At 41.9% G+C, this 24,062-nt stretch overlaps 1 protein-coding gene across 1 annotated transcript in view; it reads left to right on the forward strand.

Moving 5' to 3' along the window:
* Positions 1–1,228: 1,228 nt before the first annotated feature.
* Positions 1,229–24,062, forward strand: part of adamts10 (ADAM metallopeptidase with thrombospondin type 1 motif, 10) — a 48,648-nt gene continuing 25,814 nt past the window's right edge. Inside the window, exons 1-7 of the mRNA XM_072439112.1 lie at positions 1,229–1,519; positions 10,645–10,793; positions 10,885–11,094; positions 13,745–13,910; positions 16,088–16,290; positions 17,414–17,497; positions 20,775–20,920. Of these exons, the coding sequence (XP_072295213.1) occupies positions 1,429–1,519; positions 10,645–10,793; positions 10,885–11,094; positions 13,745–13,910; positions 16,088–16,290; positions 17,414–17,497; positions 20,775–20,920 (1,049 nt within the window). The 5' untranslated portion in view covers positions 1,229–1,428. The remainder of the gene's footprint in view (positions 1,520–10,644; positions 10,794–10,884; positions 11,095–13,744; positions 13,911–16,087; positions 16,291–17,413; positions 17,498–20,774; positions 20,921–24,062) is intronic.

Here is a 24,062-nt window from a genome sequence, read left to right on the forward strand (position 1 = left end):
TTCATAGTTTTCGTCCGATCTGTGAAATGTACAAGTAAAAAACGACTGGAGCTCCAATGTTTTTGATTATGCCCCTGCAGAGAGCAAAAAAGTCACTTCGTAACATCTGAAAATCAAACTGTCCAATCAAGTAAAGACTTGGAACCAGAAAAGAAAACATAATGTCCCCTGCAAACAACAAAACATGCAGTCTTATTATGTAATAAAGTAGCTAGACCTCTACTAACATGTTCTGAAATGTCATTTTACCTCAAACTTCTCTCAAACGTTGATAATCCTGGAACAGAATTCTACTATTGAAACAAAAATGACAAATCTAATTGAAGTCACGATCGTTGGCAGAAAAATCCTGATGAAGATATTTTTGTTAAATCGTTAAAGCCGAGTTTCACATGTCAGTTTTTTCTCACCGTCACGACAATTATTCAACCTATTGTTCAATTTATGAAAGCTGGAGCAGCATTTATTGTGTGCCTTTTCTTTATATAGTGGGACATTTTCTTCTTTTTATATGAATATGTATGTATAAGATTTGAGCTGTAGAGAGTCAAATAAGTCTCTTTAATCACTACGTTTATGTGCACACCCAGAACTAAACTAATCTGAGGCCTAGTCCGACTTGAACTGGATCTCTTTCTCTCTTTTCAGGACTGGGAATGTCAAGGCTATTCAGATAATTATTCAAATCGTAAGAACCAAAAAATAATAACTGTGGCCATTTTAGAAGCAGAATTATGTACATTTTAGTCCAAAAAATAGACTTAAATGTAAATCGATTTTTTTAATCTGGCTGGTTTTGTCACGTTTAACATTATTTTGTCCGTCAGAAAGTTCAATTTCGTAAAGCCGCTCACAAACTTGAGGAACTATAAGGTGCACTCTAAAAACGACAGTGCGCCTAAAAATCCAGTGCTTCCAATATGGATTAATTCTGGTTGCGCTCACTGACCTCGAAGTGATTTTGTGTGGTACACGTTTTGTTTCGCTTAATGCGCCTTATAGTCCGGTGCGCCTTATTTATGAAAAATGATCAAAAATAGACCATTCATTGACAATGCGATTTATATTCCAGTGCGCCGTATAGTGCGGAAAATACGGTAAATATTTCCCTGCTCTCTGGTCACAGTGTCAATGAACAATCGTTAAATCGTGGCGTTTTTTCCTCTCACGACAATCGTAACACAAAATTTTGACACGGTGACCTCCCTCTCCAGGACACCGGAGGACCGCGGCAGGAGGGACCACGCCCGTCGCCATGCCGTCGCTGTGAACTCTCCGCCCCCCCCGCCGCCAGCGATGGACCGCCGCAGCGCTCGGCCGCCCCCTTGCTAGCCGCCGGGACGTCGCAGAGGGCGGGAGACATGTTGGGACAGAGGCGCCGGGACCACTGCACCGAGTTCTGTCACGATAGCGACCCCTGCGGTAACCATGGAGACGGCGTGGAGCACCCTCGTCATTGTCGTAGCGCTTGGCGTGCAGATCGCCGGAGGCCACGGACATGAGTTTGGCCAGTCGCAAGGTAAGAGCGACCGACAAACCAAGTGGAACACAATTTGAACACTGGGATTAGCCATTTAATATCATAAAATGTGAAAAATCAATGTGGTTTTGAGGATTGGACAAATACAGATTTAATACAATGCTCACTACAAATAATACTTTTTGTGCTGACTGCTTGACATTTGTACTTCTTCTATCTTATTTTTTGTCAGAAATACTTAAGCTTCTTATCGTTTAAATCTGATGATAGTTAATAATTGAAAATGTTCTATTGTCAACTTCATTTCGCCTCCAGTTGCCTCCTGTCAGGAATTTTAAACATTCTGATGTCATGGCAACGTCAGATACAAAGTACTGGAGCAGGTTGTCTTGTAGAATAAATCATAAGTAAATAATGTTCCTTGCACAGCTGTACTTACCGCATCTCCAGCGCCTTTACTGTATATTTAGGCAGTATTTTCCTACATCAAGACGCACTGATGAAAACTTGTGACCAATCAGAGCGCTCCGTTGACAAAGATGTCCACTGCTGATTACACATGCTCCAACGTCTCCTCTTAATGGTCTTTTATGGCTTTCAGTTGTGAGGTGAGTTGAGCTCTTCAAGTTTATTTTTGTGCAGGAACATTTGTTTTTAGTTGCTACACATCATCATATCTGGCCCCTACAGAGGTGACGGTAGAAGGAGGTGCAGTGTGAGTGGAGAAGGAGGTGCAGTGTGAGTGGAGAAGGAGGTGCAGTGTGAGTGGAAGAGGAGGTGCAGTGTGATGGGAGAAGGAGGTGCAGTGTGATGGGAGAAGGAGGTGCAGTGTGTGTGGAGAAGGAGGTGCAGTGTGAGTGGAAGAGGAGGTGCAGTGTGAGTGGAGAAGGAGGTGCAGTGGGAGGGTAGAAGGAGGTGCAGTGTGATGGGAGAAGGAGGTGCAGTGTGATGGGAGAAGGAGGTGCAGTGTGTGTGGAGAAGGAGGTGCAGTGTGTGTGGAGAAGGAAGGAGGTGTAGTGGGAGGGTAGAAGGATGTGCAGTGTGAGAGGAGAAGGAGGTGCAGTGTGAGAGAAGGAGGTGCAGTGTGAGTGGAGAAGGAGGTGCAGTGTGAGGTGAGAAGGAGGTGTAGTTCGAGTGGTAGAAGGAGGTGCAGTGTGAGGGCAGAAGGAGGTGCAGTGTGAGGGTAGAAGGAGGTGCAGTGTGAGGGCAGAAGGAGGTGCAGTGTGAGGGTAGAAGGAAGTGCAGTGTGAGGGCAGAAGGAGGTGTAGTTCGAGTGGTAGAAGGAGGTGCAGTGTGAGGGCAGAAGGAGGTGCAGTGTGAGGGTAGAAGGAGGTGCAGTGTGAGGGCAGAAGGAAGTGCAGTGTGTGGGTAGAAGGAGGTGCAGTGTGAGGGCAGAAGGAGGTGCAGTGTGAGGGTAGAAGGAAGTGCAGTGTGAGGGCAGAAGGAGGTGCAGTGTGAGGGCAGAAGGAGGTGCAGTGTGAGGGTAGAAGGAGGTGCAGTGTGAGGGCAGAAGGAGGTGCAGTGTGAGGGCAGAAGGATGTGCAGTGTGAGGGCAGAAGGAGGTGCAGTGTGAGGGCAGAAGGAGGTGCAGTGTGAGGGCAGAAGGAGGTGCAGTGTGAGGGCAGAAGTATGTGCAGTGTGAGGGCAGAAGGAGGTGCAGTGTGAGGGCAGAAGGAGGTGCAGTGTGAGGGCAGAAGGAGGTGCAGTGTGAGGGCAGAAGGAGGTGCAGTGTGAGGGCAGAAGTATGTGCAGTGTGAGGGCAGAAGGAGGTGCAGTGTGAGGGCAGAAGGAGGTGCAGTGTGAGGGCAGAAGGAGGTGCAGTGTGGCTCGGAGCCACGTGTCCTCTCTGAACCGGAGCCGGTCAAATCCCTCTGAAGCACAGACACACACAAATACCCAGAATGCTCCTGTGCTGTCACCCAGAACAGGCCCGTCACAGTCTATTTCCTAAACTTAACCTTTGCTCCGCCACAGTCACTCGTCTCTCACGGTCACGGAGCTTCTTTAAGCATCAGTCTGTGTAACCGTGGAGCTAATGAGAGACAGTCCTCACGCCTGTGCACGGTGATGGGCGTGGCATCAGCTGTCCCGCCCACAATAACACACACACACACACACCTGAATGCGCCCTTTCATCAGAACAGCCTAAATCTAAGACTCCGGAAACAACGGAATCCAAAAGTGCGTTCTGTAGCTCGTCTTTATTGGTTTGGGTCATTTATGGAATTACTGTCAATGGAAAAGCGCTGATGCATTAATACGTCTTTAGATTCATTGTGCACCGAGACCCAGGGCCACTCGCTACATTCACACGCACAGAGAATTAACATGTGTGTCAAAGCGGTACGAGCCGGGTCTGCGATGTTCAGGGGCGTCTACTTCTTAAATGTCTCTCAGTTGTTTTTATTTATTTGCGTGCTGTCCTGTTTTTCACTTTGGCTCGGGACACACTTGAAAAGGAGGTCTCGATCTCAATGGGTTTGACCTGGTTAAATAAAGGTTCATAAAGAAGCATTAGCACTAAAACGTTCAACTTTTATAACAATAGCAATCATACATAAGCACACTTTTGTCATCATTCACATCACTTTTAGTCGTTTGTGAATGTGAAAAAGTCTTAAAAATCACAAACCTACCTTATGAGGACCAACACCAGGCCCCACAAGGTAAATCCTTCAACATTAAGATAAGATAAGCCTTTATTTGTCCACACAATGGGACAATATTAGATCAACGACATAGTTAAAAGTCAAAATATGGGCTAATTTAGGTTACGGTTATTGTTTTTAGGTTGAGGTTTGGTAGAAGTTATTGTCAGAATGTACAAACGCTCTAGAATAATCTAAGCATTTACCATTTACAACGTGTTTAATGCAGTTGCCTTGATTCTCCTTCACATTTTGGACTGTTCTTTTTTTTAATTAATATATAAAGAAACATGAAATACAAAAACAGAACAAGACCAGAGATGGTACAACAGAGAAAAAGAAAAGACATCCTATAAAACGATAGAAACGAAAACACACAAATTGTCTCATTTTACACACAAAATGTCTAATTTTACACACAAAATGTCAAATTGGTTGCTCTTTAATTTTAGTCCGAATGTGATTTTTAAAATGTTTCTAATGTCCAATATAATGTCTGTCCAATTTTTGATCGCTGGTGCATTTTGTGTCGTCCATGTTTGTCGTGAGGGCTTTTTCCTCTGCCGCCAGGAGGACGTTCTAGAGATATCTGCCGGTTGTATCCATGGCAGGAGTTCTGAGGCCCAAATACATCTAAATGAGCGTAAATGTCGTATATTGTCCGTAAGACTTCATTGATCTCAATCCAAAACCTCTGAGCAGCAGGACAATCACGTTTGGGCCTGTTCTCCGGTCTCAGGCGGCAGACGGGCGGGGCTCCGAGTTGACCCGCCGCGACCCGAGATCAAGGGTGGGACGCTTTTCCAACATAGTGCTTCCTTCCACTGTTTTCGTTCTGTGATAACAATAACAGGGTGATGCCCGTGTTCTGGGCGGACGAGTCGTTTATCGGAGCCGTTAGTGGCGTGTTAAATTTAGCGTGTCTGCTCTCCGTGTCGGTAACGTGTTAGGGTGCCGTGTGACGCACAGTTCTCGAGGTCAACGCTCTATCTTCTGACCGTTCTTGGTCCATCCTTCTCGTACCAGTCAGATTACACGACTACACTGCGTAACTTTTCTGGTGCAGGAGTCTTTCTGTCTCCATGGCGATGTTATTGCTCCGATCCTAGTGAGAAAGTGTGTTTTCCAATGTATTTTTGAGCCATAAAAACTCAGGAATAAACGGACAAGCGTAATATCATACTGAGGGATATTTCAGACGAATCAAGGCAGACGACAGGGGGCGGAGCTTCCACCAAAAAGTTACACAGTGCTTCTTTAGATATGCTGTATTATAAGTCGCTCCAGAGTATAAATCACATCAGCCAAAAAAGGCATAATAGAGAAGAAAAAAGGAGGGAATGTTTTTTTTTTTTTTTAAATGAAATCCAAGACCAAGAACAAACATTTCATCTTGAAATACAATTTAAAATAATAACAGATGAGAGAACATGGTGAATAGGTGTACGTATGCTAACGCTAACACCTTCAGCTACATGACGCACAGACAGAAAAGTGTCTGGTATGTTAACGTAACATATTAACAGTTATTCAGATAACTATAGCATAAAGAACATGCTAACAAGTTTACCAAAGCATCAGTATTACCCCAAATCACTAAATCCACTGAATTCTTCTTCCTCTGTGTCACTTCTAAACAACTCCACAAACTCTAGAGGCAGAGGAAGTGCAGATCTTCTTCTGGACGACACAAAATATCACTATCACGTATTCTGGGACTGTCCTGTCGTTCAGGCGTTTTGGACAGAGATCAATAAAGACAATTTATGACATAATTTGGGCCTCAGGACTCCTGCCGTGGACACAACCAGCAGCTAGCTACAGAGTGTCCTCCTGGTGGCAGCCAAACAAAATGCACCGAGGATCAAGGACTGGACTGACAGTATAATGGACATTCGTCAAATAATAATATTAAGATAAGATAATATTCTGACTTAATTTGAGAATAGACAAATTCGACAGACTGTGGACAAAATGAGACGTTTTCTGTGGTTTTTGTGTGTCATGAGTTCTCTTTTTGTGTTCTGTTTTTGGTGTATGTGTACTGTATTTTCTCTCTGATGTGTTTATTTGAAAAATGTTAGAAAAAATTGAAGAAAAAAAATAAATAAAGAACACATACCGACACTGGGAACACAACACAACATCAGTGGGCTTTTACGTGACATGTAAAATGACACTTTGATTGCACGTTCCCTCGACCTGAGTGCACTTTTGATTGCACCTTCTCTAAATGTGCATGTTTTTTTCCCTTCAAAATGTGTTTATTGGCTTTTGACCATTTTAAACATACAAACACAGCTCAGCAGAACATATTACCTCCATTTTATCAATCAATTAGAACCAGGTTATGGTCAAATGACAGACACGCCCCATTCAACAATCGCACTATTCAATATTAAGACCCATATGTCCCTGAACCGACTGTCCGACAGGTTAAATATCCAAAATATTGAGTCTATGCCTGGTGACTTTGGAGTGGGGCTTGTCACTGATCCGTGAAAGAGAAATATTTGCATGAGCGGCTTGTAAAGATGTTAAATGATCTGTTACTCGTCTTCCTGATTGACATTTTAATGACGTCCGATGTCGTTTGGAGAAATCTGCAGACGACGAATAACTTTACACTTTGCAGTAATCTAGTATGAAATATATTTAGTATAACAATGAATTGCACCCCTATTTTTCCTCCTCAAAAACCACAGCCAAATCTGATTCCCATTATTTGTTTTGCATCTGGTGAAGCTAATGAGTCGCTCTCGTTACGTGCATAATTTTTATTGGCCATTTAACAACAAATCTCTCTAATGGTGAAGATGTAGCATTGGAAATACTTGGAGTTGTCTAACAAAATGACCATTAGGGAGGCGATATTCATCCTGAATCTGAAAATTGTACTAGTTTTGAAATGGTCAGTGTCTTGGCTTTTGTCGTATGAATATCGCTCCGTTTCCGCTGCATCGTGTCGTGTTCCGAGGTTTAGGAGCACATTTGACCTACTTTATTTAGATAATGGTCACACTCGGTTTCCTCTGTTGCTAAATGGGGCCCGGGTCTGGCTCTCGTTAGTGCGCACTTAATTCTGTGTGGGGTCTCGTTATAGCTTCAGAGGAGGTCGGCGTTATCTTGTTTTTAACGCCCTCCTTTGATTCGCAGCGGGAGAGTTTCCTCTGCATCAAACGCGGCGGCGGTTCGACTCCAGCAGCTGTTTACTCTTTGGGGGTTTGTGAGAGCGGGGACTCGGTGAACTGTGTTGTGGGAAAAGAACATGGGAAGAGTTGCGCCGGTGTTTTTACTGCAGACTGCGAGACCTTACCAACGAAACGACCAATACACAGCCTAATCTTTCATCTTAAATCTCGTTACTAAGTCAACACGAAAGGCCTTCGTACTACATGTGTAAAAACATCCTCGTCTAGTGCTATTTCTGTAGTCACATCACACAGAGGGAAAAACAAAATGCGAGTCAGGCTGCCCAATCTGAGAAATTTGAATATAAATATAATAATAATATAATAAGCTTGCCTTGCCTTACATTGTGAAAAGTGTACGTACAGTAATTAACTCCGTCTAATTGACACAATTAAGGGCGGTATAATGACAAATATAGAACTTAGGGTAATTATACATGATAAATAGGCTTCGACAATCCACAATTACTGGTCTTCGCTGCCGACTGGGGCTGCAGTTGACTAAAGAAGACATTTTCGGTCGACTAAAGAAATGCCCTGCCAATCGAGTAATCGTCTAGACCGGACGCTGGCAAAAGGTGGTCTTCATCCGACCATAATTCTGACACAAACTACAATCTACGGGTGTCAAGGTTATTGGGTTAATCGATAATTGTAATTAAAAGACACAAGGCTTAACCGGTCAACACATGTTTAGTTACAGTTCCTGCCAAGGGGAACTGTAACTGTACAAATTAGCTTTGTAATTGCGGTACTAACGTTTCAAAGACAATTAAGAAAGAAACTAAGGAATATCCTTTATTCTCAATACCATATTCAATACCACAATGATTATACAGAATACTTCTTTTAGGTCAAGGTCTATTTCGGCAATAGATTGACATTTTCAAAGCAAAATTATAGTAATTTCTTCAATAAAAACAGGTTTTTACCCTCGTTGTGATTAAGCTCAAGATCGTTCTAAAGCTCTTCAGGAAATGTCAGACATTGTCCTGTTTAAAGGGATTTGTATTAGTCTTGATACTTGCCCAAATGAGCATCTGGTTTCAAGGAGTTTTAGTTTAAATTAGTATCTGTTTTTTGATCCATCACAGGTCAAAATGTTCGGACACAAACAGCAGAATTACTCTTGATGAATTGAAGACAACGTGAAGAGAAACCGCTTCACACTAAATATCTAAAAAGGATCTCTAGAAGAAGACAAATTTACATTAGTTCAATACAGATGTTAATAAATAAATACATATGAATGATAGAAAACGGCTTAGACTGTGCAGAAACTCTCCCCTCTCTGGTAAGCGTGGCACAGAGCTGCTCCGGCTAAAGGTCAGAGGTCAGAGGGAGGCCGCGGTGACCTCTGACCCTCCTCTTTGTGCCTGTGTGGGTTTCGGACTGTAAATCTCCGCGGGGCTTCAGCGCGGACCCCGGCGCAAACAGAGACGGACAGGAAGTATACTGTTTCACCGTTTCCACGGAGACGGCCTCAGAGGTCGCGCCTCCGGCAAAAATGTCTCGTCAACGAACGACCGAAATGTCCTTTTTTCCCCCCACATGGTTACGCAATGAACGCAAGGAGCCAGATTCTGTCGGTAAAAGCTGCTGCTGGATTTGAAATAATAATAATGATAATCCACGAATGTCATAGATCATAAGATAAAAACGATTGTGTCTTCTGTAATTTGAGTATTTTTAAGATTTCTTTGCTGCTAATAACCGAGTGTACAGATTATGTTTCTGACTTGTCGCAATAAATTACTTATTATTTCTATTCCTTATTCAAGCTGAGAAATAGATTTTCAAAGTTAGGGGCCCCCAAGCAATTTCAGGGGCCCACAAGTGCGCGCGGCATCGCAGCGTCATGAGAACAAGATAAATGTGTTGTTTTAAACCTGGTTATTAGCATGTAAAACAATTTAAAGTACTTTTATCTGTTATTTGATATGAAGAGCACAAATACTGAATCATATAAACCAGAGATCATGATCTTTAAAACTGTTTCATTCAATATAATAATGTTTCTTAGATACAAAATAAATACTGTTTACAGCATTTGACACAAGGAGATCTTGTGGAATATATGAAATCACGTCCTACAAAATAAACTACTAACATATATACATTGCCCCGAAAATTAGACCGGGCATTTCCGAGGACACGTGAACGCAACACGAACGCAGCGGCCAATCAGATGCCCGCTTTCATCGATATTACATCACGGAGACCGCTCAGCCAATGAGAAGCGAGAAGACGTGCAAAGTGGGCATGTCTGTCAAAACGAAACTTAAGCAATGAAAATGCCCCGAATATGGCCAAATTACTAGTGAAATCTTGATTTTTTTCGAGGAGGGGGGGTACGGCGGCCCCCTCCTATTTCAAACCGCGGGCCCGCCGGAGATTCAACTGCTTGCGGGCCCCGGGCCCCCGTCTATTTCGCAGCCTGATATTTCAGAATTGATACTCAGACACTGTTAAAACTTAAATAGTGGTTTGGTCTTTGTTAGTGCTCAGTTTAGCCCTGTTGTAGACTTGGTTTGTTCCTGTTCTAGTCTACCGTATTTTCCGGACTATAAGTCGCACTGGAGTATAAGTCGCAGCAGCCAAAAAATGCAAAATAGAGAAGAAAAAACACATATAAGTATATAAGTATAACTATAAGTATAAGTCGCACCCCGGCCAAAACTATGAAACTTATAGTCCGAAAAATACGGTAGTTTTGGTTTTAATTTTAATTCTGTTTTTTTTTGTAATTTAAAATGTTCAATATAAAAAAAACACACACATATAAAACACAAAACAAAGAACCAGAGTGCAATAGTCAAAATAAAAAGAACACAAGGGGCACAGAACATTCACAGACACAAAATCACGACACATTAAACTCAAAACAGAGGTCCCACCCGGTCCAAAGTTGGTTAAATATGTCCATTATAATGTTTGTCCCGTCCTTTATTGTAGGCGTCTTGATCTATGGCTGAAAAGAATTAGCCCGCTCAGTATGACAGGAGAAACTAATATCAGATATCAGTTGCGAGTATTGATTTTCAGTCCTTTTTAAGATACTAAAACCCAGTAAATTCTCCTCAAACTCAATGTAATATTCCTGGTTCAAGTCATTATAACAGAGGCTGGATAATAACTTGGGCTGGAAAACAACTTTCATTCTTGTTCTTGTAATTGAGAACATATTTAGCCAAATAACTCTCCATTTTGAGAGTATAAAACACAATACAGCAAACGTATCTGTACTTCTTCTTCACGAGTACACATTTTCCATACTCTTCCCACTAACTTGACGCCGTGTCTGTTTTGTGTCTCTTGTCGGCAGCTGCGTTCCTGTCCGGTCTGGGTCACTACGAGATAGCCGTCCCGGTGAGAGTGGGTCCCGACGGTGGAGCGGCGGACACGACTCGCCAGCAGCACCAGCAGCACCGCAGACGACGACGCAGCGCTCGCGAGGACAAGCTGCCCGACTCCGTATATAATCACTCTCACTCGAAGCAAAACACGTCAACAAGCAAAGCGGCGCAGAAATGTTAACAAACCACTGTCTTCTCTGGTTGCGCAGCTCCTCTACCAGCTCTCCACGTCCAACAACAACTTCCTGTTAAACATCACCCTGCAGGAGGGGCTGCTGTCGCGCCAGTTCAGGGTGGAATACTGGAAGAAGGGGCGCCTGGCCTGGAGCCACCCGTATTCGCCCAACTGTCACTACGTGGGACACCTCCAGGACCGGCCGCAGTCCACCAAAGTGGCCCTGAGCAACTGCAACGGCCTGGTAAGTCTCTCAGGACCTACTCTGGCCTCTCTGAAAGCCGTAAAAAGTACTCATTTTGTTGATTCATGAGGATACTTCGGTTGAAGAAAGTTTGGAATGCTGCAAACTGTTTAAAATGAACTAGTTCTGTTTTTCACGATTTTAAGACCATAAAACTCAAGTATGGCGCCATTGAAGTGTTCTGAAACAATACTATTATTTCTACGGCTCTCGACTGCTCAGACATAAGTCATAACCCATTCATTTTGTTATTGTCTTGATCAGAATCTGTGCCTTTTATAACTTTTCAAATAAGCTTGAAATTCAAACAGGCATGAAACGGGTCTGAAACACGCATGAAACAGGTATAAAACTGGTATGAAGCGGGTATAAAACATGTATGAAACAAGTATGAAACAGGTATAAAACAGGCATGAAACAGGTATAAAACAGGCATGAAACAGGTATAAAACAGGCATGAAACGGGTATAAAACAGGCATGAAACGGGTATAAAACAGGTATGAAGCGGGTATAAAACAGGTATGAAGCGGGTATAAAACAGGTATGAAACAAGTATGAAACAGGTATAAAAAAGGCATGAAGCGGGTATAAAACAGGTATGAAACAAGTATGAAACAGGTACAAAACAGGCATGAAACGGGTATGAAGCGGGTATAAAACAGGCATGAAACAAGTATGAAACAGGTAAAAACAGGTATGAAGCGGGTATAAAACAGGTATGAAACAGGTACAAAACAGGCATGAAACAGGTATAAAACAGGCATGAAACAGGTAAAAACAGGTATGAAGCGGGTATAAAACAGGTATGAAACAGGTACAAAACAGGCATGAAACAGGTATAAAACAGGCATGAAACAGGTAAAAACAGGTATGAAGCGGGTATAAAACAGGTATGAAACAAGTATGAAACAAGTATGAACAGGTATAAAACAGGCATAAAACAGGCATGAAACAGGTAAAAACAGGTATGAAGCGGGTATAAAACAGGTATGAAACAGGTATGAAACAGGCATGAAACAGGTAAAAACAGGTAAAAAAAAAAAACGGGTATGAAGCGGGTATAAAACAGGTATGAAACAAGTATTAAACAGGCATGCAGGCATGAAACAGGTATGAAACAGGTATGCAGGAGGTATGAACACAGGAATGTTTATATAATTTGAAAAGAAAAAGAAGATTTCGTAGCCTCCCGTTAAATCTCACTAACCCACGAGGCTCCCGTGACATCGGCGTTGAAAACATATTGCGGTGGTTGTGTGAGTAAAGCAGACGTGACACTGAAGAATGTGCACTTCAGTGGAAATGGCCCTTACTTTCCACACCTGCTCACGCTGCTGGGTGGTGTTTTTGAATGAGGGAAAATACCTCTCCACCGGCGTCTAGACGATGTTGTAGCACATTCAGAGTGTAGAAAATGCAATGTTATCTTAAGACTAATGTTTCCTCGTATGGCAGAAGTGAGGCACCTGTCCCCTGCTGTCTCTGAGCGGACAATCAGTCTTGCAACGTTTGCCGGCATCGACAGTGTGGCATTAAACTTGTAAATCTTGTCTTTATTCAGTTGCTAGTGTTTCATTGCATTATTTTGTCACGACAACAGCAGAAAAACAACGAGGATACTACATAGACCATGATCCTTTGCTCCATTTCAAGCCTTTGGAATTAGCGATAGATATGTTTAATGCTACACTGTGGAACATTTCGGGCACAGCAATAACAGCTCTGGACACAATCGGGTCCGTCCATCGTGGAGAGAATCCATCTGTCGTGTGAGGGGAAAATTGGTGTCTGGATGAACCAACGTTTTTTCTGTTGGTCTCGCTGCGGAATAAAAGGTCCCGGGTCTGTCGGGGGAAGCACTTAAACGTGACACGATCTCCCAAAACACGTACTGTTGTCGTGCCTATTAGCGGCTCGCTCATTACAACCCGTTCACATTACATCACCGCGGCGCTGGCAGAGCAGAGGCTACGCGCAAGATCAAAGCTGTGAATGGCTTGCGTGGATAGTCCTAATAGAGCGGCACAAAGGTTTTTCCCTGGATGCGCCGCGCTACAAACAGCAGGTCCCACAATAACAACTGTGTTCACGAAGCGTTAATAAAACCCTGCATGTAATTACTGTTAATGTGAGCACAAGAGCAGCGCTAACTTCATTATGGGATTACGCAGACTTTGAAATGTGCCGCGCTGAGGCTTGGGAGCGGCGCATCAGAGGCCGGCTGTTGTTTACGTGCTTAAAGACGCACTGTGCGACTCGAACACCTGCTCGGTGGCACATAAGTTTAATTCCATACTATATTTGAGGCAAAGTAATGGCATCTCTATGGAGATGAGCAGGAGGCGTACACTCTTCAATAAAAGGAACTAAGTGCACCTTTAACTGTCCTCAATGTATCTGTCAAACGTCTCTTCTGTGTGTAACGTCTACAGAATATTTCAAGACAACTGTTAGTCCAACACTCAACACCCCCACTGCAAATGTCTGATATCCATAACTATGAAGTATGTCTGCATGGCGTGTCACTGCTACGTCTTCATTGTAATCTTATAAAAGTGTATTAACTCTGGTTGTTGGTGTGTGTGTGTGTGTGTGTGTGTGTATGTGTGTGTGTGTTTGTGTGTGTGTGTGTGTGTGTGTGTGTAACAGCAGGGAGTGATTGTAGCTGGAGGAGAAGAGTACCTGATCGAGCCGTTGGTTTCTCTGAACGACACTCAGACGGACAGAGGCGAGAGGACAGAGGGACGCCCCCATGTGGTCTACAAGCGCTCGTCCCTGCGCCACCAGTACAAGGGCCAGTCCTGCGGCGTCATGGGTGAGACAGAATCACCTCTGCGCTCTTTTGTACACGAAAGTCGTCTGTGTGTCTTATTTTAACCGGGGCATATTACTCCTTTAACGGGGCATATTACTCCTTTAAAGGGGGCATATTACTCCTTTAAAGGGGGAATATTACTCCTTTAACGGGGCATATTACTCCTTTAGAGGGGGCATATTACTCCTTTAAAGGGGGAATATTACTCCTTTAACGGGGCATATTACTCCTTTAAAGGGGGCATATTACTCCTTTAACGGGGCATATTACTCCTTTAAAGGGGGAATATTACTCCTTTAACGGGGCATATTACTCCTTTAAAGGGGGCATATTACTCCTTTAACGGGGCATATTACTCCTTTAAAGGGGGAATATTACTCCTTTAACCAGAGCTGGGTTTCGATTCAAATTTCAAGAATAGATTCAATTCTGATTTTTCCGTGTCAAAATAAATTTTTTCCGATTTCTCAGATTCCATCCGATTCGCTCCGATTTCGCTCCGATTTCGATTCGATCCGATTTCGATTCGATCCGGGGGTTAATGTTATTAAAAATGAAAAATTAATTTGAACCGTTTCCTTCACTTCATGACTGTGTAGAGAAGCAACATATTAAAACTAGTATTATATCAATATTAAACAGCAAATCTTACAAGTATTGGTAGTTACTGATGGAAGACTGATGAAAAGGTTAAGGGTCAATCTACCTTCAAGAAAGATAATCCAGGAGTCCTGAATTATCTTTCTTGAAGGTAGATTGAATTTCACTGAGGGAAATGTAGAAAAGAATTTAAATTAAAAAAAATAAAATAAAAAAAATCGATCTTTGGACATACAAATCGATAATCGGTCATTAATATGCGAATCGATTAAAAAACGGAAAATTGATTATTTCAACCCAGCTCTACCTTTAACATGGGCATATTACTCCTTTAAAGGGGGTATATTACTCCTTTAAAGGGGGCATATTACTCCTTTAACGGGGCATATTACTCCTTTAAAGGGGGCATAGTACTCCTTTAAAGGGGGCATATTACTCCTTTAAAGGGGGCATATTACTCCTTTAAAGGGGGCATATTACTCCTTTAAAGGGGGCATATTACTCCTTTAAAGGGGGCATATTACTCCTTTAAAGGGGGCATATTACTCCTTTAACAAGGGCATATTACTCCTTTAACGGGGCATATTACTCCTTTAAAGGGGGCATATTACTCCTTTAAAGGGGGCATATTACTCCTCCACGCACGCATCGTCCTGCAACTGAGGCTCCGGTGCTGAGAAAGATTTCCGTTTTCACCTACCCCCTAGCCCCGCCCACGTCCCTGTACATAGCTGGGATTATTTGAAAGGTTAAGACTCAGAGTGATTCATATCGGGTTCCGAAATGTCATGTAGATACAGAACATTTGAGTGACAATCTGCTGCTCGTTACCGTGGAACGTCACTGTGAGGAGGCGGAGCTTATCGGTTCGGCCGTTTCGAACAGGAAGTCAATGACCCTGCTTCTGTTACTGGACCGATTTAGATCAATATTGTGGTTTACAATGAACAAAATGTAAAATTATTATATACGTATGTTTTGTTTCAACATTAAATACATTAAAAAAGCATAACGTGTCTCCTTTAATGTTTGGTCCCAGCTGTGATTAGGTTTAGTGACAGTAAAGAATACAAAGGCTAAACCAGTTGAACCTTCGTTGCCAGTACCAGGAGTGTTTTTGTACAGTATTGTGGATAGTAGGACTTATATAGGAAATTATTAATTATTTCATAAAGATGTCCACGCATTTGTACTAGTGAAACTCTGTCAAAATAAAAACGTAACAATAACAAAAGGCTAATCAAGACGTAAAAAGGAAAATCGTGAATAAAATCAGCTTTTTCCATGTTTTTATTGTAGCGCATTTCAGTCAGATGGAGGACCTTTGTTTTATTGTGACATATTTAGTTTTATATTCATACTTATGTTGTGCGGCCCTCGTCACACGTGTCAGAATCAGAAAAGGTTTATTGCCATTGCTCATGAACAGAATTCACAAACATAAGAACTTGCTTTGGTGATTCGGTGCCACATAAAACAATGAACGATGATAAAACAACCTGTATAAGTCAGAAACAATCTAAATCTGCTGTAGGATAAAAACCATGTACACAAATTGTCAAACTTCTCTGGCACAGACGAGAAGCCGGTGAAGGCGGCGTCATGGTGGCAGAGGACCCTGAAGACCCCTCCTCACCACGCGGGGCGGGGCCAGCTGCCTCTGAAGCGCTCGGTGAGTCGCGAGCGCTACGTGGAGACTCTGGTGGTGGCCGATAAGATGATGGTGGGTTACCACGGGCGACGGGACATCGAGCAGTACATCCTGGCTGTCATGAATATTGTAAGTTTTACAACACAAAAGACCTCAATCTATTGAAGAACTTAACCCGATTGGTCATGTGTATTTAGTCATCTTTGTTTAACCCGGTAAAAAACATTTAGACGGAAATATCTTAAAATATTTACACATTTCTGCTAAAGTAAAAAAGATTAAAACAGCAGAAGCTGTTTTAATCTTTAACTTAGACTAAAAATAAACAAAAAATAAACTATCTAATGTGTACCCACGCCCCAGTTTCAGAACCCCTTTTCTAAAAGTCAACACGTGACTGATTACCGTATTTTCCGGACTATAAGTTGCACCAGCCAAAAAATGCATAATAGAGAAGAAAAAAACATATATAAGCTGCACTGGAGTATGAAATGCAGTTGCAAGTGTGAAAATAACAAATACTATCACATATAAGTCGCTCCAGATTATAAGTATATAAGTATAAATATAAGTATAAGTCGCACCCCGGCCAAAACTATGAAAAAAGGTGCGGAATATAGTCCGGAAAATATGGTATTTTAACCATCGTCACAAACTATAATCTCGTGTCATTTCTTTTTCCCTTTTGGAAGTGAGGTCATCAGAAAAACGTTTCACCTTCATAATTGTTGAATGAAATGAGTTTCAACAACGTGTCGGATTAAAGACGTATAACGCAGAGAAATGTAAACAGCAGTGTTAATGTCCTTCATCCTCCTGGGATCAGTGTTGCGTGTCATCACTTCACACACACTTCATCACTTCTTTGCACACACACACTTCACACACACACACACACACACACACACTTCACACACACTCGGTATGTATTTAATAAAGGCTCGTTTGCTGCAGATTGAGCCGTGCCGAGCCAGACGCCGTAATGACAAGCGTCTCAGAGTCTTTAAACACTGCTGCTGGTTTCTAACTCTGCGTTTTTATTACCGCGGGTCTTTTAACTTTTATAATAACCATTAACGCTCGTAATGTGTCGCCGATTATAATAATGGCCGCGTCGTTATAATGGAGCGTTTTGGTCCTGGAACGCTGACATTTTACACGTTAGTATGATTTTAAATAACAGATTTGATTGAATGAGTGTCGTTTCCGTCTGTTTTTAAGACTGGTCTTTTCTTGTTTTCTTGGAGGTCAGGTTGCCAAACTGTTCCAGGACTCGAGCCTGGGCAACGCAGTCAACATTGTGGTGACGCGCCTCATTCTGCTCATGGAGGACCAGGTGAAGATGCTGCTCTATTACACACTGCATATTTCCGTATATATAAGTCGCACCAGCCAAAAAATGCATAAGAGAAGAAAAAAACATATATAAGTCACACTGGAGTATGAAATGCAGTTGCAAGTGTGAAAATAACAAATAATATCACATATAAGTCGCTCTGGAGTATAAGTATAAGTATAAATATAACTATAAGTCGCACCCCGGCCAAAACTATGAATAAAGGTGCTACTTATAATCCGGAAAATACGGTATTACGTGTCTATTATGATGATACACAAGCATTTAACACTTGTGCTTTCAGAATTTAAACAAAGGTGAAAATGAATATGATTTTAATATAGAATGGTCTTTGTAGAAAAGGTTACATCGTTAAGAATGATTGAGAGGATTTTGTACATTAATACCATTAAAATGTTGACGAGATACCGTCATAGTAAACAGCTTTATTTACCTACATGTTTAACACTGACTTACATTCATTTCCTGGATCATAGTCACTACTTCTCTAACCTTAACTTAACCTAAAATCAACCTGTTTTAAACTTTATCTGAACTTTATGTTGGTCTAATTAATATGATTTTTTTTAATACCTACACTGTGATAAATACCCATCCACTATTACTATTACTATTAGGATCTAGCACTTTATTTTAATACATTTTATTATTATGTTAACTTGATCTTTTGACGTTTAGTGTTTTGTAACTTATTCCCATTGTTTGTGTGGTTGTTTTAGACGTCTTGTTGTCTTTACAATGTGTTTTTTAACTGCAAATGGAAAATAAACTACCGTATTTTCCGCATTATAAGGCGCATTAACAAAACGTGTAACAAACAAAATCGCTTCGAGGTCAGTAAGCACAACCAGAATTAATCCATATATAATTCGCACTGGATTATAAGGCGCACTGTTGTTTTTTGAGAAAATTAAAGGCTTTTAAATGTGCCTTTATAGTGCAGAAATATACGGTAACTAATAAAAAACTTGCGCTATTACATGCGCTACATATGGTACACTATCACATACAAGCGTGCATTGTAATGACAACGATTTCTGGCCCCCATCTACAAGGTTTAACAAAAATTATACGAAGGAAATACCCAATTTAAAAGTAGTTAGGTGGAGAATAGTTCCTTTGGCATTGTTTGACATTTCCATATTGCGCTCATCAGACCATTTCCGCTTTGCCTTTTCCCGTCGCGGAAAACGAGTCGCTGCTAGCGCCACTCGTTTTGTGTCAAATGATTTGTTTTAACCTGTTCCCCGGCCCAAACCCAGCCTTTCAAAATATACAACTTACACCAAGAAAACATGAACAGATCCATTTCATTGGGCCATTAATTGGGAATATTCTGATACTTTATACTTACAGGCGAAAAGAGTTAGCTCAATCTCAGTGTTTTATTCTACGTTGTATTGTCCTCAAACTAACTAACTAACTAACTAACTTACTAACTAACCTAACAGACGGTCTAAACCCAGCTCATTAGTGGGGGAACAATCCAACACGTCGAAGGCTCTAAAAGTGAAGTACTACGACCGTTTTTCCGCCACAAGCCAGTTTTTACCGTCAAATACGCAGTTGACGAGCACGTTTCTATTTCCCTTCATCCCCCGCGAGCTTGTGGATGTGTAATAGTTTCAAATGATTGAGCAAGAGCCTCAAACCTTCTTTTGCCGCAGCCTCCGAGCTGAAAAGTTCCACTCGTGCCCGTAACTGGAACGTCCTTGTATTACGTGAACTCTGCAAATACACTCTTGACTTAATGAAGCGGACATTCTGGCTGCGTCTCTGTTCCTCTCAAAAAATTAATCCAAGTGTCGGCTTTAGGAAGCGGCGGCGAGTGAATGAACCCACATGTAACCGCACAGCTTGGGTTATTTCAAGTGCGCAGCCTTTTCCAAAAGCAAAAGAGGAGACGTCCAAAGCCCTTTTACCCGACTATTAACAGCCTGTGGTCAAACGGGCCATTTTCACCACAAGCCGTTTGACAGATGAAGACTGGACGGAAGGGTTTTATTTATAGCTGTGAGGTAACTATAAATGTGTGATTCAAGACAAATATATACTTTTAAACCATCATTTACCACCTCAGTGAAGGTTTGTTGGGGGTCAGGGGGTAAATGCTCCTGATACTGATACACAATATATTTCACTTGAGCTTTTCCAGGCTCGATGAAGCCTCTCCAAGCTCTACACTTTAGTCATTATGTATTCACTCCATTGTCAGTGGTGGTAAGTTACTTCTGTAGTCACAACTGCCCTGGGGCAAACTGACAGAACCGAGGCTAACAATATGTGCCCCTCTGGCAACCTCGTTTAAAAATGTGCGTCCTCATTTTAGGCCGATTAAACAACACTTATTGTATTGTCGTCCTTTGAAACTCAGATGAATCCTGTCAGTTTGCTTTGGACCCACAGAGTTCGTGCCAGAATGACATGTCTCTGTATTTTTACACAGAAGGATGTCTGGTCTCCTCTCCCTCCGCCGCACTTCCTGTCAAACTCAAAGAGAAGCGTCCAATCAGATCTGTTTATGTCAGTGACACTTGTGAAGCGGATTAGCTCATCATAATGAGGGATTACGTCCTCTCATTGGTCTGTCATTTAGAACAGAATTACACTTTTCAGATCAACAGTGCTTCGCTCGTTGATTCCACACTGTCCCTGATTGGCTAATCCACCTGTCAATCACATCCATCTGAACTCTGGGAGATAAAACCGGTGACCAGACTTTCATCTTCATAAAGCGTGTTCTTTTCTGGATCCCAGGCAAACATAGTTACCTTTAAATAATCAAAACAGGGAATATCTCAATTGCATTACTTTAACAACTTTTAAATCTGATTAACAATATATCAATACAGCTCATAATATCTGTAACGCATCAGGGCATTTCCCTCCCCTGGCACGTGTTCGAGAGCAGACATCTAATGTACATGTTCGTGTCATTAGCGACGGCTAATATTAGTGCTGGAGCAGAACACTTGGCGTGGAAGTGAAAGCGATCTATCATCAGCTTCCTGGTTTGAGACCGGTGCGCCAGGACCCGAAATGAGAAAGCGCGGCACGGGACGATCGATGCTCACGTTACCGCGCTCGGTCTTGGGTTACAATCCGTCTCCAGCTGTGGCCGGCACGCTCGCAATAACAGAAACCATTCGCCTCTGTTGACGTTGGACTGAAAACGTGGGGGTTTTATTGGTGGTACAAAAACACAGTAAAAGCCGCGTTTGTGAGTGTAACTTTTCCTCTTCTTGTCTTCGCCCAGCCGACGCTCGAGATCAACCACCACGCGGGCAAGTCCTTGGACAGCTTCTGTAAGTGGCAGAAATCCATCCAGCACCGCAGCAGTTACGGGAACGCCATACCGGACAACGGGATCGCGCACCACGACACCGCCGTGCTCATCACCAGGTCAGAGCGAGGTTAACGCGCGCTTAAACCGGAGCGCAACCGCGATCGCCCTCCGTTAATTTTGCTTTGAGACCTATAAGTGATCTAAAAACCTGTTTCTGAAACTGTATAAACCCCTATGTTACTCATTTTTAAGTTTAAACATGTTTTCTGGACTGGAAACAACCCCGTTATGGACATTATTTGGTTCGTCTCCATTGAATTCTATTAAGTCAATGAGAAAAACCAACGATACATTGTCTTCTGCTGACTTCAAAGTGGGCGTGGACTGAGTTGCGGTTCCGGTTTAGTCGCCAGTGTTCACATTCCTATAGTTTACGAGGTCCTTCCAGCTGTAGACATGATTGCCTCTTCAAGTCTCGCTTCGAGTGTCCAGAATTGACTGTGAGCGTTGCGTGATAACTGGTCTCCACGCACATGAAAGCAACTGCCTCTTACTGCGTTCATTTTGGATTTACCGCGCTGTCTGTCAACACTGAGAAACGCATTTAAATAACATTTGTTTATGCACGTTTGCGCGACGTAAATGAGCATCTTCTCCGAGCAGAAAAGACGATTACGAAATGATTTGAGACGTCAACAAAAACAAGCAGCTAATTTGTGTTTGAAGTCTTGAGTTTAAATCACCGACACGACCCCACAGTTTGACGTTAAGCGGCTGTTGAGTCAAATGAATGTCCTGAAATAGTTTGGCCCCTTGATCCGTGCGGGATGGTCAGCAGTTCCTCTGGGCTGACAGCGTGCGTTCCCAGTCCATAACTTCATTGTTTCGTTTTCGGCCAAGTCTCGGTCAGAGGTGTCGCGGTACGATCTGCAGCGGCCGGGACAGTTCTGAACGCAGTTATACGTCCTCCGTCGCAGTTAAAATGATGTGGTTATGGTTGTGAAAGAACTATCTGCGACATCGGCGGTCTTCAAACGTTTTTCATCAGGGGTTTTGAAGCAGAGAGACACTTGATCCACTACATCTTTATTCTTTATGTAAGTTTCACACCAAAAAAGTTTCATATTAAGGTCAGGATGGAAGAGTATTTGGAAAGTTACGGTAGAATGTACTTTTTTAATGGTAATCGGGGCAAATCCAGTGAAAGCCGAGGGCCAAAAGTATTGCATTTGGCCCCGAATGATAGTTTAGATATGTATTGTGCTAAAAAATGTATACAGAAGCATAAGATATAAAGTACTTTTATGTATTATTCTTTCCCATTTTTTTCTTATTCAATTCTTTCTCATTTTTTCCCATATTTTTCAATTTTCCCCCATTCCCCCTCCCCCATTTTTTCATTTTTTTCCCTTTTTTTTCAAATTTTTTTCATTTTTTTTAAAGCGGGTCACAAACTTAGACAATGAGAATGAAAGACACTGAGCCTCTGTTGACCCAAAATTTGTAATTTTTTTTAGCTTTAGTTCAGCGTGCACAGTAAAAGACTAAAAACAACAATGAGTTATAGAACATTAAGAGTGAAAATAAACAAGCAAAAATCCTGTACATTGACCCTTTATAATCATAGAGCTCTCTGACCTTTTTGTCAAAATGTAATTACTCGTTTATTCTTGTTCCTGGTTAAGATTATGTAGGGTTTGGTCCAGTTTTGTCGGTTTATATGTGACCACTCGTTGTCTGCGTTACGAGTGGTCAGAACTTCAACCCTCAGTATCTCAAAAGCACACAGAAAGCAGATTTAACCATATCATTCTGTGCTCGATCATCTCCCACCACCAGCATTTCATCAGTGGAAGCAGCAGTAGCCGTTCCGACCTGAGCCTGTTTTTGTTTGTTTTTGAAATCGTTCAGAAGTAGCCCGGTCTTGGTTTTCCCAGTGTCGAGCTGTCGAGCCGGAGTCAAACAGGACACTGATGCTGTTGAGCGAGGAATGTGCAAACACGGCCACAGTTTGGTGACAATCAACTCAATGTGACCCGAGCTGCCACAAATACCTTCTCTAGAGCACCGGACGAGCACTGGAATCATGGGAGTTTTGGTTGAATCAAGGAGACTGGGACTGTTAAAGAATACACACACCCTAGTATAAAACGTAGATACTCATTTGACATTTGAACAGGTATTGATACAAAATCTGGCCTTTCTGGAATAGTTTTAGTTCTGTCTTTACCGTTCTCAGAAGTATCGTAGAAGACATTTCAGAGCTAGTTAGGAAGCTATCTTTCAAACTTCTTCTTCTTTATTAGACCTGTCACGATATTCCACTTCAGAGTGACATATTGCTACAGAAAATATCACTATAAACCATAATACTAATACTCATTTGAACAGCTATTGATACAAAATCTGGCCTTCCTTGAGTAGTTTTAGTACTTTATACCGTTTTAAGAAGTATCGTAGAAGACGTTTCAGAGCTAGTTTTGAAGCCATCTTTGAAACTTCTTCTTTATTGGACATGTCACAATAGTCCACTTCAGAGTGATATATTGCTACAGAAAATATCTATATAAACCACAATATTGATACTCATTTGTACAGTTTTATTACTGTCTTTACCTTTGTCAGAAGTATCGTAGAAGACGTTTCAGAGCTAGTTTTGAAGCTATCTTTGAAACTTACTCCACTTTATTGGACCTGTCATATTACACTTCAGAGTGATATATTGCAACAGAAAATATCACTATAAACTATCAATCACATAATATTAACACTACTATTCAGACCATCTTTCCCACTTTTTCAGTAAAAGTACAGTATCGTCGTTAAAGAGTTGGTGTCGATAATGAGTCATAGGAGTTTCTTTCTCAAACTCTCTGCTTCTTAAATGTAATTGTACTCAAAGACAAAATGGAAACAGTTTCCCACAAATCCAAAGAAAATATACAGACAATAAATAAAAATGAATGTTCTTTCTATCACATATTGAACCATAAATCGATATAGTAATTATTGTGACGTCTGGGCGAAAGAGAGATGACACCGACCGATCACCAATAACTCAAAAACCACAAAACTAGAGCCGGCCGACTCCCAAACGCCATCTCAGTTTTCCGATGCGCTCCGGTGAGAACGGCCCGTGTATTTATTTACACGCGCGTTTATCAAACACGGGGTGGAAGCTGATTTCCGGCTATTGTTCTTGTCAAACTGTATCTGCCCGCTATCGCCGCGGTCCCGGGTGCGAGCTCCGACGTGCTC

Source organism: Eucyclogobius newberryi, unplaced genomic scaffold (assembly GCF_026437365.1).
Source record: "Eucyclogobius newberryi isolate DKJ021-1_F unplaced genomic scaffold, fEucNew1.0.hap1 SCAF_9, whole genome shotgun sequence".
In the NCBI taxonomy this organism is placed as follows: Eukaryota; Metazoa; Chordata; class Actinopteri; order Gobiiformes; family Gobiidae; genus Eucyclogobius; species Eucyclogobius newberryi.